We start from the raw sequence: 12,442 nt of genomic DNA, 5'->3' as shown, positions 1-12,442 counted from the left end.
TAGCACCTGTCGGCCACCGTAGGAAATGTAGCATACAGAAAGAACTGTTGAGGAGATCTGGTTTTCAACCCCCTCATCTTATGAATTATTGAATTGTAATGCAGCAGATCACATTCCAGCCCCCTTTGGTTCCTTTGCATGCATTTGTTTCTTCCAGAATGTTTTTAGAATAAGAAGTCAGTGCTTATTTTGAGAGATATTCAACAGTGTTTACCTCAGTGTGTTACACAAACACCCTGGTTTTTATTCTGGAGTCAGAGCGTGTTTGGTTGCATGTTTAACTCGAACAGGGAAGTTTTGGGTGTAAAACTTTCTGTGCAAAGTAAACTTGGGAATTCAGGAAACATTAAATGAGTCGTTGGTGTGAATCTGTGTTATAATTGCATGGTGATTTAATACTAAAGATTGTGAGATTAGGTATTGCATCATCCTAATTGCATGGCTTATGATAAAGACATTTGAAATGCAATTTAATAACATTGAACTCGTGCATACCATGTAATGCTTACTCATTTATAATAATAACAGACATAAGGTTTAAGTGTTTCTTTTTATCTTTTAACTGGTATTATCATGATGTTGTTTCCATGAAAAAGCCATTCAAAGCAATGTTTCATGTATTATTGAATATTTAGCAATTCATTGATGAACACAACACAACCATTCTGTTAATTGATGAGTTTATCTGATCATTGATGAGGAAAAAACATAATCGTTTTTTAAGATTTGCTGATTTTTAATGTGATTTATGTAAAATATCTTTGTATTTCTGACTCTTTTAGCAATTTGAATATGTTGTGGAAGGTCATGATCAATATTAAGGCTTTATGATTAATTAGGCAACAGACTAATTGCAAATGACAATGCAGTAAAAAATAAACGATGTGTCGATGTTTCATGGGGTAAAATAAATGTTTAAGGTATATCTGTTTCCATTTCAATGTCAATATAATGAAAGTTAGTGTTAGTCTGTTTAACAAGAATCAACACCAAAAACCGTTGTTTTATTGAAGCTAAATCCAAAGTGCAGAGAAAGTAACTTAAGTGCAAGTAAAACTATTCAGTCATTGTGTGAAATGTAATATTTTATAAACAGATCAACTTTGAATTCAGATTTAAAGTGTTTTTTCATTAATGTCCCGCCCAAAAAAGAACAATCAAGTGCTTTCTCTTTGTGCTTCATCAATGAAACCACATTAAATGTAAGATTTCATATCTCCTGGTTTTAATCCACTCCTCTAAAGCCTGGAGAAACAGAAATGGCGGCTATGGGAAAAAGGGAACGGGGAGAGATTTGTTTTTCCTTGAGTTTCCGCCCTAGTGAACAAAAAGGACCTTTATTGAAAAGCATCTCTTTACAAGGGGTCGCTCAAACCCGGTGTGTGAAATGAGAGTTGCCTGGGTGTGACTTCTGCAGAAAGCATCCGCTCTCCATTGTCTGCGCAGTCATCCATGAGAGATCAAGGGTTACCAAGGTGCTCTGGAGAAGGGAGGGCTCTATGTGAGACACCGAAAGTCCACAAAATACTCATTTCCTTTGCGTGTTCAGACGCTCCTTAATGAAAAGTGTTGCCTGCCTAGCCTCCTGTACACTATATGTATAGAAAAGTTAGTCCAGACTCTGTTTACCCCGTGCCGAATGTGTAGAAAAGGTAAAAAGTAATTCTCTCTTTCTTGCCAAGAAGAGTTCAGTCACTGAGCCACGGCATTAACTTGTATTCTAACAAGATTAAAATATATTCGTCCTGGGGATTAGCATAGTTAGGTGTCCCTTTAGCTCTCTTTTTTGCAGCAGTGGTGCGGTGACAGTGGGCTTTGATCTGCGTACCGAGGCAAGAGTCCTGGCTTGGACCTAGCCACTCGAGTGCCAAGTGTGAAATTGGCCTGATGTCATCCCCATTCTTCACCTTTTACATCTTTCACCACTTTAATTATGTTTCCGCCACAAAGCCCGGGCACCTCTGAGCAGCAGATTCCACTCTGGCCGTAGGAAGCATTTTTAGAAAAGTGGGTAAATGACACAGTGGGGGGGGGCGAGCGGTGGGAGGATGGTGGGAGAGGTCATAGTAGGATGGGGGGGGGGACCCTTTTGTGTTTTAGAGGTAGACATTGATGTATCCTGCGCTCACTTCCATCTTTACAGCTTGAGAACTTGCAGAAAATCACTTTTATTTCATGCATTTTGCTCAAATTCTGCCCGTTCTTACACAAGAGGTGTTTACTCCCCAGCGTGTTGGTGATTTGTACTCCATGTGGTGTTGTTTTGGAGGACATTTGACCTCCTGGATGTCACTTTTTTTGCTAATTACTTTCACATAAAAGCAAAGAGAGCATGCTCGTGCAGCTTCGGCTATTGATTCTGCAGAGAAGGCCGTCCGTGGTCGCTTGTCCTACTGCTGCGGCTCGTTTTTCTTCTTTGGTTTGTGAGATGTTGGCCCTGTGGTGTGGGGAGGGGACACACACACACACACACACACACACACACACACACACACACACACACACACACACACACACACACACTGGTTTGTCAGCATCAAAACATGGTCATGATTACAAGGCACACAATAAGCATGGCCACTATGGCTTAATATACTCAATCCACGTCTAACCAGTATCGTATTCTTGACATTTTGAATAGAGCATGCATATGTGTCTAAAACGTAACGTGCGTAAACATAGATTTAAAAAATGTACAAATACAGAAATAAGTCAACCAAACGATGATGATTACCAAACCAATATGTGTAGTGTGTGCACATGCATCTAAAACGGGTGCTTCAAGTACATTTTCAGACGAAACGTAGATATTTCAAAGTATTTAACTATATTTGAAATGGAGAAATAAGTGAACCTATGTCCATGCTTCTGTCCTGATTAGGGTAGTGTGCACATGCATCTAAAACAGGTGCATAAAGTACATTTTAGGAGAGAACTTAGATTTTTTAAAACACATTTAAGATGGAGAGACGAGTAATACAGTGTCCACATGTGTTGTCGTTATCGGGTAATGTGTGCATAAAGTACATTTAAAGAGAAAACTTGGATTTTTAAAACCTAAAATATAAACAAATAACTAAACCAATGTGCATGCTTCTGTCTTCATGAGTGGCTTCCAGGTTTGATTGATTCCCAAACAATTTGGCTGCACACTTCCTGATAAATAAACAGGAAGATAAGATTGTAAAATGTTGACATGTGTAACACCAAGCATCTGAAACTCACTTTTTCTTGCAATGAGACAAGTTATGTTCCCGTATTAAAGCAGAGAGAGCGTGCTCCTGCAGCTCCATGCCCCCGTGTCCCTGTCTGAACTTCGGGGAGTTTCTCTACAAGTGAATATTTTTCTTCTTGATGGACCTGAAACAACGGGGGGTGGGGGGGTGTGTGTGTGTGAGAGCATGTGAGGAATCAAGTGTGTGTGCGTGCCAGGAAAAATAAAATGAACCCGAGTGATAGTAAGATGTGAGTGTGTGAGCGAGAGTAGTGTGTGTACTGGGAGGGGGGGGAACCAGCCACCTGCAGCCATGACAGGCTTTGACCTTCATTGCTCTTTTTCCAGTGTGTCTCCCCCTCTCTCTCTCTCTTCCCCCCCCCTCTCTCTCCCCTCTCAGTTCTGTGACAGAAGCTTTCAGAGGAGGAGGAGGTGGAGGACTGACCGTCGTGGAAACATCGCTCTCTGCACGGCCGTTAGACGTGGCGTTCAAAGACTAGCGGTGCAAGTATGGAAATGCAGATAAGGCATTGTTGTGGAAACATGCCTGGGAATTGTACAAGGCCCCCCCCCCCTTCACCACCACCAACAACCACCACCACCTCCCCAACCACCACCCCCCTTTTGCATAATGTTTGCATGCTTTTTTGCAAATGTTTTAATCTCAGAAGCCATGAATTTGATCCTGTGTGAATGCGATGCAGAACCGCCCATGAGTGAGTGAATGAGTGGGAGAGGATTGTCATGCCATGCAAATGAATAATATGTGATTATATTTGGGAGTATTTGACATCTAGGCAACTATTTGTGTATATATCTGCCTAATTTAAGCTAATAATGCATGTTGTTTTCCAGATTTGAATGCGTGCAGAAGCTCAGCGTTGATTTGAGGTCACACTTTGTGTTTGTTTTTTACAAAAGATGCCAGAAACATGTTTGTGTATAATCTTCAAGGTTTTATTAACTCTTCTTTTGCAGTGTTCAGGAGGCAGTTAATTACACAATTAATACATGATACAAATTATGTACACTTATACCAAAGAATACTTCAACATAAAATAAAAAATAGCATTGTCTTCTACAACTCTGTGTTGTAATTTCATTTAAACATGTTCATATATAGATAGATATACGCTGATGAGTAAATTCATAATGTCGTACCAGCAGTGTTTTCATAAAGGCATTGAATAGTCTGCATTTGAAGTAATACTGCTTCTCTGATTCGGCACAGTTTCTGTTTCAGAAAAAAAGTTCACACTTGAACTTTAAGGCAAAGTGTGTCTCTGTTTGGTGGATTTTAATTCACACACACTTTTTGCAGATACACAACAAAAACACTTTGAAAAAGGCAGAAAAGTCCACAATTTGGTATGGATACAGTCTAAAACTTCATACTCCCGTCGATAAAGTTTATAAACACAGTTATTTTTGCCCCCCCAAGTACAACAAATTGCAGCTTTCATGCAAAAAGGCCCCATAAACTATTTTCATTCACAAAACAAAAAGAAACAAAAGGAAGTTATTGCAAGATAAACAAGCAGTGTGAACACCTCAGATATCTACTCTAAAGCAACACTGGTCATTGGATAGATCTTTTTTCTCAATATAATCTATATAAATACACATATGAAGTCCTTTCAACAACGATTTGTAATACAGTCAGTGACGGATTTGCCTTTTTCATGATAAATGTAATAAAACTGTATATAGAGAAGGATTTGTAGAGGCTATTCTAGAACAGAAGGGGGGGGGGGGGTCATCATTGTCTTTATGCTACAGAGTGAGCCTTCGAGCTACAAAATGATTCATATTGCTGGTTAAACTACAACAGCTGTACTGATGCATCGGAGGGGGTAGCCTAGCTTAGCCTAGCTTAGCCTAGCTTAGCATTTTAGTGGCGTTAGACAAAGAAATCACTTTTGTATCTTTTTTTAAAAAACGTATCAAAATTCATTGTCTGCCCAATTACATTTAAAAACACCCTCCTCTCTCTGCCCTGTTTTCACATTGAAACACAAACCAACAAGCACTATGGGAATAATAATAATAATAAAAAGTGGTGTTAGCATTTATTTAAATTCACAGTAGCCTGGGTGCAGCACAAATGTTCTTTGGACTTCGGTTTGTTCACTTCACTGACACATCGCAGCTTTAGCTCCATGGAGAAATGACAATCATGAGAGGCCTATAGAAAAAATGAAGGGTGTGAGCACCTCATATTGGGGGGGAGGGGGGGGGACAAACAATGACTTTTATACAACATCTTTTATAGACGTGATATTGCAGAAATATCTCTATTTTTTTTTAAACAATTTATGCTGGTATTCTCACTGGCCCTTTATTCGATGAGATTATTGCATTGTAGGCTTGACAGACCCCTCCCATATAACGAAACCCCACTATAATATTCCTGCAGGAGGCTATAGAGACTGACATTCTGTAGGGACGGTTTTATCTGTAGTGGTGGGTGAGCAGTATACTGGTTTCTTTAAATATTTCCTGTAGTGTTGCTGTGATATCTCTATAAAAATCTATCGTAGGATTACTATAGCGTCTGTTCGTCAGGAGGCTGCTCTGTGGTCCTGGTGCCAGTTTAGGGAACCCGACATGTTGAGACCCCAACGTTTAATGATATAAATGTATAGTAAGGGTCCCAAGAACATAGAAACTGCCGGATGCTAACATGCATATGTTGAGCAATTTGCACAATTAGTTTACGTTGCGTTAATTAAAATTAATGGCATTGTTGCGTATAAACAATAGTTTGAAAATGGCTTCGCCGATTTGGACACTTTGAGCGGTTTGGGGGGTTATTGAGGATATTGAATCCATCTCTGACATTTTCAGGATCCAAAATTGCAGTTTTAATCAGAAAGTGGCCATATTTGTACTCTCTGTGGACTGCATTTGATATATTTAGAAATAAATAGGAAATCTGTCCAATCCAAATGATCAAGAGTCGACTAAATCTCCCAAATCGATCCAAAATTAATCAAAATCAGCCCACAGAGATTACAAATATTGCCATTTATGTCAGAAATGGACTCAATTACCCCCAAAAATCACTCCATAACTGTCCAAATCGGCCAAGCCTTTTTTTTGTACTATTGTGCACATAGGCTATAATCGTAATTCATGCTAATTAACACAACGTATGCTAATTGTGCAAATTGCCCAACATATGCAGGTTAGCTTCCGACAGTTTCTATGTGCTGGGGACCCCTTCTATACATTTTTAACATAAAACGTTGAGGTTCTCAACATTTCCGGGTTCAACAGAGGACTTTATGGGCTGGCTAACAGACCTATGATCAGTCAGTCGCTGTCGGATTTCTCGTCCTTGGAAGTGACGGTGGCGTGATTGTAAAGTCCCTGTGCCATCAGGTGCAAGGCCAGAGAGTTTTTAGCCCCGCTGGCCTTCTTGATTTTGGCCCTCTTGTTCTGGAACCAGATCTTGATTTGGGACTCGTTGAGGCCCAGCTCCTGCGCCAGGTGCTGCCGCCGCTGCTCCGTCAGATACCGGTTCGTCTGGAACTCGGTTTTTAGTCTTTGCAGCTGTTCTGCAGTGAAGGCCGTCCGTGGTCGTTTGTCCTCTTTGCTGCTGCTGCTGCTGCTGCTGCTGCTGGTTGGGGGGGTGGTGGGGGTGGTGGTGGTGGTCGATTTCTTCTTTGGTTTGCGAGATCTTGGCCCTGTAAGGTGCAGGGGACACAGTGGTTAGTCAGCATCAAAACATACAAGGCAGTTAAGTAATCATGCAAACGGCTCAAAAACAACTTTATAAATTAATTTTAAATATAGTTTGCTCTATAAAATACTCAATCAACGTCTAACTAGTATCGTATTGAAACAGAGACTGCATATTGATGGTTTTTGGCACTGTACGGTGGGGAGGGGTTCCGCAGATCTTGGTTTGTCAGCATCAAAACATGGCAAGGATTACAAGGCAACAACGTGACCAAGCATACGGTTTGATATCAATTTTAGAAATGTATTTTAAATATAGGTTGCTCTTTAAAATACTCTATTCAAACAGAGACATCTTAAACTGGTGTTTTTTGGCACTGTAATGTGGGGAGGGGTCACTCAGATATTGTTTTGTCAGCATCAAAACATGGTCATGGTTACAAGGCCAAACGTAATGATGCATACGGCTCAATAACAACTTTAGAAATTAATTTTAAAATGAGTTTTCTCAGTACTCAATCTACGTGGTATCGTGCTACTTTACATGCAAATGCGTCCAAAACTCGTGCGTAAAATGTATTTTAGAAGTAAACTGAATTTTAAAACCATCCAAATTGAGAAATAATTAAACCAATCCATACATCCAGGGTAATATGAATCCAGAATACGTGCGTAAAGTCTACTTAAGAAGATACATTAGATTTGAAAACGTATTTACCATATAAGTAAACCAATGTGCATGAATCATTATTACGGTAATGTTCGTATTAATCTTAAACTGGTGCGTAATGTCTATTTAGAAGAAAATGTGACTTTCCAAAATAGATAAATATGTAAACCATTCTCAAAACACAAAGGGTAATGTGTATGTATTAAAAACAGGTGTTTTAAGTTTGTTTTAGAGGACAACATAGATTTTCAAACGTATTTAACGAACCAAAATAGAGAAGTAACTAAGTAAACCAATGTTCACGCATCCTCAAGTCATTCGGGGATTACGTGATTTCGTTTTAAACAATTCACAGAATAAGTTTGATTGATTCCCAAAAGCCTTTTTTTGGCACACTTTAATACGATTGTAAAATTATTGACACCACCAACACCCAGGAACCAAAACCTCCCCCCCTCCCTCCCTGTTCCTATCCTTCTTCCTCGCTTACACACACATATAGGCTATACACACACACACACACACACACACACACACACACACACACACACACACACACACACACACACACACACACACACACACACACACACACACACACACACACACACACACACACACACACACACACACACACACAGTAGTAATAAGGAATTATGAACCAATAGGACGACAGTAGGAGAAACATCACTTTTACGCAGCAACAGCGCACAGGATACAGTTCGCTGCAGCTGCTTTGCATTTTTGTTTTTGTGGGCCACTTGAAAAGCTCCTCAATGGAGGAAACGTGAAGAGAATGTAGAGCAGCAACACATTACGATCATTTTCATTCTGCTTATAGAGGCCTTCGTGTTTGGTTCCCTCCTCCAATCAGCGAGGAAAACATACATGAAGCTATACAACACGCCGAACCTGATGAATCAGCTTGTGTGTGTGTGTGTGTGTGTGTGTGTGTGTGTGTGTGTGGTGTGTGTTTGTTTTCCACGCAGCCCATATACAAGCTGAGCAGCTCTACAACTCGTAGTAGTCCTCTACGCTACTCCATACAGCGTTACATAATGCATGAGAACAAGTTGTACTCCACTTTTCATATGGACGCTCCAGAAAACACTCCTGATATTAAGTTTGCTGCAGGCTGACAACTTGTACCCTATATTTTCTTATAAACAAAACACAGGGAATAATAGGAGACACTTCTGGACAGTATACACACATAAGCTGTGGGAGCGTCCATTGTTGAAACATGCATTTTTAATTCACCCCAAACTCAACTTTCAGCAAAGAGCCAAAGTGCTAAAACAGGAATATAATTTTTTGCAAAATTGCAGTTCCTCTGGGAGACTTTATGCATGCATCGAGCTATTTTTTTTGTATTTATGCGACCCCGGTTTCATCATATTCAAACCCGAGGAAATAAACAACAACTTGTAACATTTAAAGAAAAATAAATCTGTGCGTAAATGCCAAACAGCTATTTTTAAAATGTATTTTTAATTACTTTGTGAGTAGTTTAAATACAAGTTACTTTTAAAATACATAATATTCCTTTCTAGTTTCAAACAGGCCTCATCTCACGGAAAATCCCGATTTATATTTATTTAGATTTATAAAATCACATTTTACAACCGCATACTCTTCGTGGACCAAATGTATTTGTGTTTTACATATAAATGATATTTCTACACAAATCCTACGCGCTTTTATGCTCAGTATATTCTCAGTTTTGCTCCGCTCTCTCTACACGCGTCGCTGCTCCACTCGGGAGAACTCGGTCAAGGCATCCGGGGTCAGTGTTACGGGGTATTTCAGGTTACCGGGAATACGGGACGGAGTGAAAACGAAGTGAAGCACCAACCTGAAGAAGGCCTGTCCGAGTACCGGGTGCAGTAAACCCAGGCCGGCCACAGCATGGGTTTACTGGACTGGGGAGGGTTCGAGCTGGCTTGGGAACTGTCTGAGTCTGAGCTTAGGCACTGGTCTCCTTTCTCTCTGCGGGCTTTCAGGGGCTCCTCCTCGGCTATAGGGGGCTTCTTGGTCCCGGTGACAGTGTGAGGAGTGGAGGTGCCCTCCGCCGGCACCGTGTTCCCTCCCACCGGCTCGGTCTGAGCAGGGCTGTGGAGGTTCAGGCTGCTCTCTGATCCTCGGGTCTCCCCACCGTCCTTTTTGCGTCCGAAGTCCGGGCGCAAGATGTTATCAATGAAGAAATTTGTGACCCGGTGCGGGATCTGCGGGTTCCCGGGCTGATGGAGCATGGGGAGGATGGCTCTGTTGGACTCATCTCTGTTGGATTCATCCGCCGACTCATCCACCACCACGTCTCTGTTGCCCTGATCATTTTCTTCCATACTGATTCACTTTCCTTTACGCGCTTTAACCCCTTTGTCGCCTCTGCAATTTAAAATGTGCAAAAAAGAACTTCTGGGGAGAAATTAAATTGCAGGATTTTTTGCACGCAAAAAAAATAAAACTCAAATGCTAGTGAGCGCCTCGGACACCATGCAAAGTCTTGCAATAGTGTCCTCTGAGAAAAGCATACTTTTTTGACATATATTCCCTCAACCTCGGGTTACAGCTGAGCTAAATGTGCCATTTGCGCACCGTCCAATTTATCCGATTTCTGTGCGCTCCGCTACACCTAAACTAAACTAAGGGTAAATAAAGAGGTTCCTAAACTGATGCTCTAATACTCTCACTCTGGAGTTTTGTTCTTATTTTCAATACGAGCCCCTCGAGTGACGTTTTCCCACCGCCCTCCCAGACACGTGCCTTGGACCAATAGGATGGCAGAAACTAGGCCACGTGACGCAGACTCCGGAGCAGTCCACAAACGCCCATCCTCGCCCCAGTAAAGGGGAAGAAGCCTCATTTAAATCCAGTGCATGCTCACACACACTCCCAATAATTACTCTGCGTAAGAAGCTGCATTCTATTTTTTCTTTATTTTAGTTTGCAATGCAAAAAATGATACACATCACATTGTTTGATGTTTTAAAACAATGGAAGCACCGTCTGTCAAATTGAGACCCCCGGGGCTCCTTTGCTTGCAGGGCAGGGAGGAATTCCCAATAAAACCAAGAATAGTACATTTTTACTACATTAAAACATATCGTAGGTGTACATACGTTTCATTGTAAGCACTTTGAGGTCACCAAACTTCGATTTTAAATCAATTTAAACCCACAAATCTTATTTTAAAGCTAACGTGATAAAATCCCAGCGCTCAATGTGGACGAATTTGGAGATTTAGGACATTAAAAGCTTTTTCATTTACAATATCTGAAAATATATTGAAAAAATCATATTTACAACAGGCTTTTGTCTGCTTTACAGGTTATTATAACACCTCTGAGGTCAATAGGACTTGTGGGCCAAGGTTAAAGCCGGAAAACAGTGCACATGCTCACATTTGGAGTCATTGTGGACCCTTTAAAACATGCATCTCTTTGAAATCCAATGCAGTTACATAACAATGGTAATTATAACCAATTTATTTGAAGGATGTGTCTCACAATTGGCTCCAAAAGGCCTGAAAACAGAAACTGTGCCAAGCTAAATGTCCATGTGTGTTTCTGATGTTCTCATGTTGGCCTCTCGTGACGCTGCGCGCGGACAGGGTTCTTATCCCTTTAACAGAAATCAGTGATGCAAACAAACTGTTTCGGGACACTGAGTCGCGCCAAAGACAAAACTTTGGGTAACTTTGCTGACCGATGTGAAGTTAGCTCTCCTCCTCCCGGGACGCCCCCCCCCCCCCCTCCAGGCCTTTAGAGGATCCAGAAGCCGGGTCTCCGCGACTGATCCCGGGCGTAAAGAGCCAAGAGGGCACCGAGGAGGACCAGAGACTGAGTGAGGAATAAATCTGTTAGAAAGTCACGAAGCTGCTTTCTTTTTACAAGTGTGCATTGTTTTTAGGAAGTGGGGGAAGCTTTTTTGTGTTTTTTAAAAATGATTAAGCAGTTTTTTTTTACCTTTTGCAATAACATATAAACTACTATTCATGTGCTGCTGCCCAAAACTGTTTTAATGTAAGTACATTTTAAGTTAGACAGTCATGCTTTCTTGTTATCATCTAAAGACTGAGAACGTGCATTGTAGGTTTTTGTATTAGTTGTGTTGGAGCAGAAGGACTGAGACTGAGTGAGACACAAATCAGTTGGAAAGTCACGAAGCTGCTTTCTTTTTACAAGTGTGCATTGTTTTGGTTTTTTGGAGTGAGAGCAGCTTTTATTTTTGATTGATTTTTCAGTTTTATTCACATTTGCAATAAACTAGTTTTCATGTACTGCTGCTCAAAAGTGTTTTCATTTCAGTGAGTCATGCATTTGCTTTCTCTTATATGACAAGCACAGTGTTTTGTTTTTTTTGGCAGCCTTCATTTCCTAAAATGTTGAAGCATTTGTGTGGTTTTTATATGATTTTGCAATTTTTCACCTTTTGCAATAACATGTTAACTACTTTTCATGTGCTGCTCAAAACTGTTTTTAATTTCAGTGAGACAGACATGCAGATGATTTCTTAGTAAATAGTTGTGGAGCAGAAGGACTGAGACTGAAAGCATCTGCTTTCTCTTGACTATCACAAGCGTGCATTATTGATTGTTTTGTTGATCTTACATTTCCAAGATTATAGTAAAAATGTATTTGTGATTATCTTAAATATCTCAAATGGAAACAACAGTATTTTTTATAACATTTTTCAGTGTTTTTCTAGCTTTTGCCAGAACTTACAAGGTACTTTTCTAAAAAACTGTTTTCATTTCAGTTAGAAAGACATCCAGATACTTTCTTTTTACTAGGACAAGTCTACAAGTGTGCGTTTTCGTTTTTTCGGGAGTGGGAGTAACTAAAACTCCTTAAAATGTTATTTTGCTGTGG

General features: G+C 40.4%; 1 protein-coding gene across 1 annotated transcript; it reads right to left on the bottom strand.

The window, feature by feature from the left end:
• Positions 1-3,576: 3,576 nt before the first annotated feature.
• Positions 3,577-12,438, bottom strand: en2a (engrailed homeobox 2a). The gene is made up of 2 exons (XM_079661466.1): positions 9,424-12,438; positions 3,577-6,903 (listed from the first exon to the last, which is right to left on the bottom strand). Exons 1-2 carry the CDS (start codon positions 9,911-9,913, stop codon positions 6,530-6,532), a joined length of 864 nt encoding a protein of 287 aa, XP_079517592.1. The 5' UTR covers positions 9,914-12,438; the 3' UTR covers positions 3,577-6,529.
• Positions 12,439-12,442: the final 4 nt, after the last annotated feature.

The sequence above is a fragment of the Notothenia rossii genome (genome assembly GCF_949606895.1).
Source record: "Notothenia rossii genome assembly, chromosome: 12".
Classification (NCBI taxonomy): domain Eukaryota; kingdom Metazoa; phylum Chordata; class Actinopteri; order Perciformes; family Nototheniidae; genus Notothenia; species Notothenia rossii.
The sequence above is the reverse complement of the archived record's forward strand: the minus strand, read 5'-3'. Positions and strand labels throughout refer to the sequence as shown.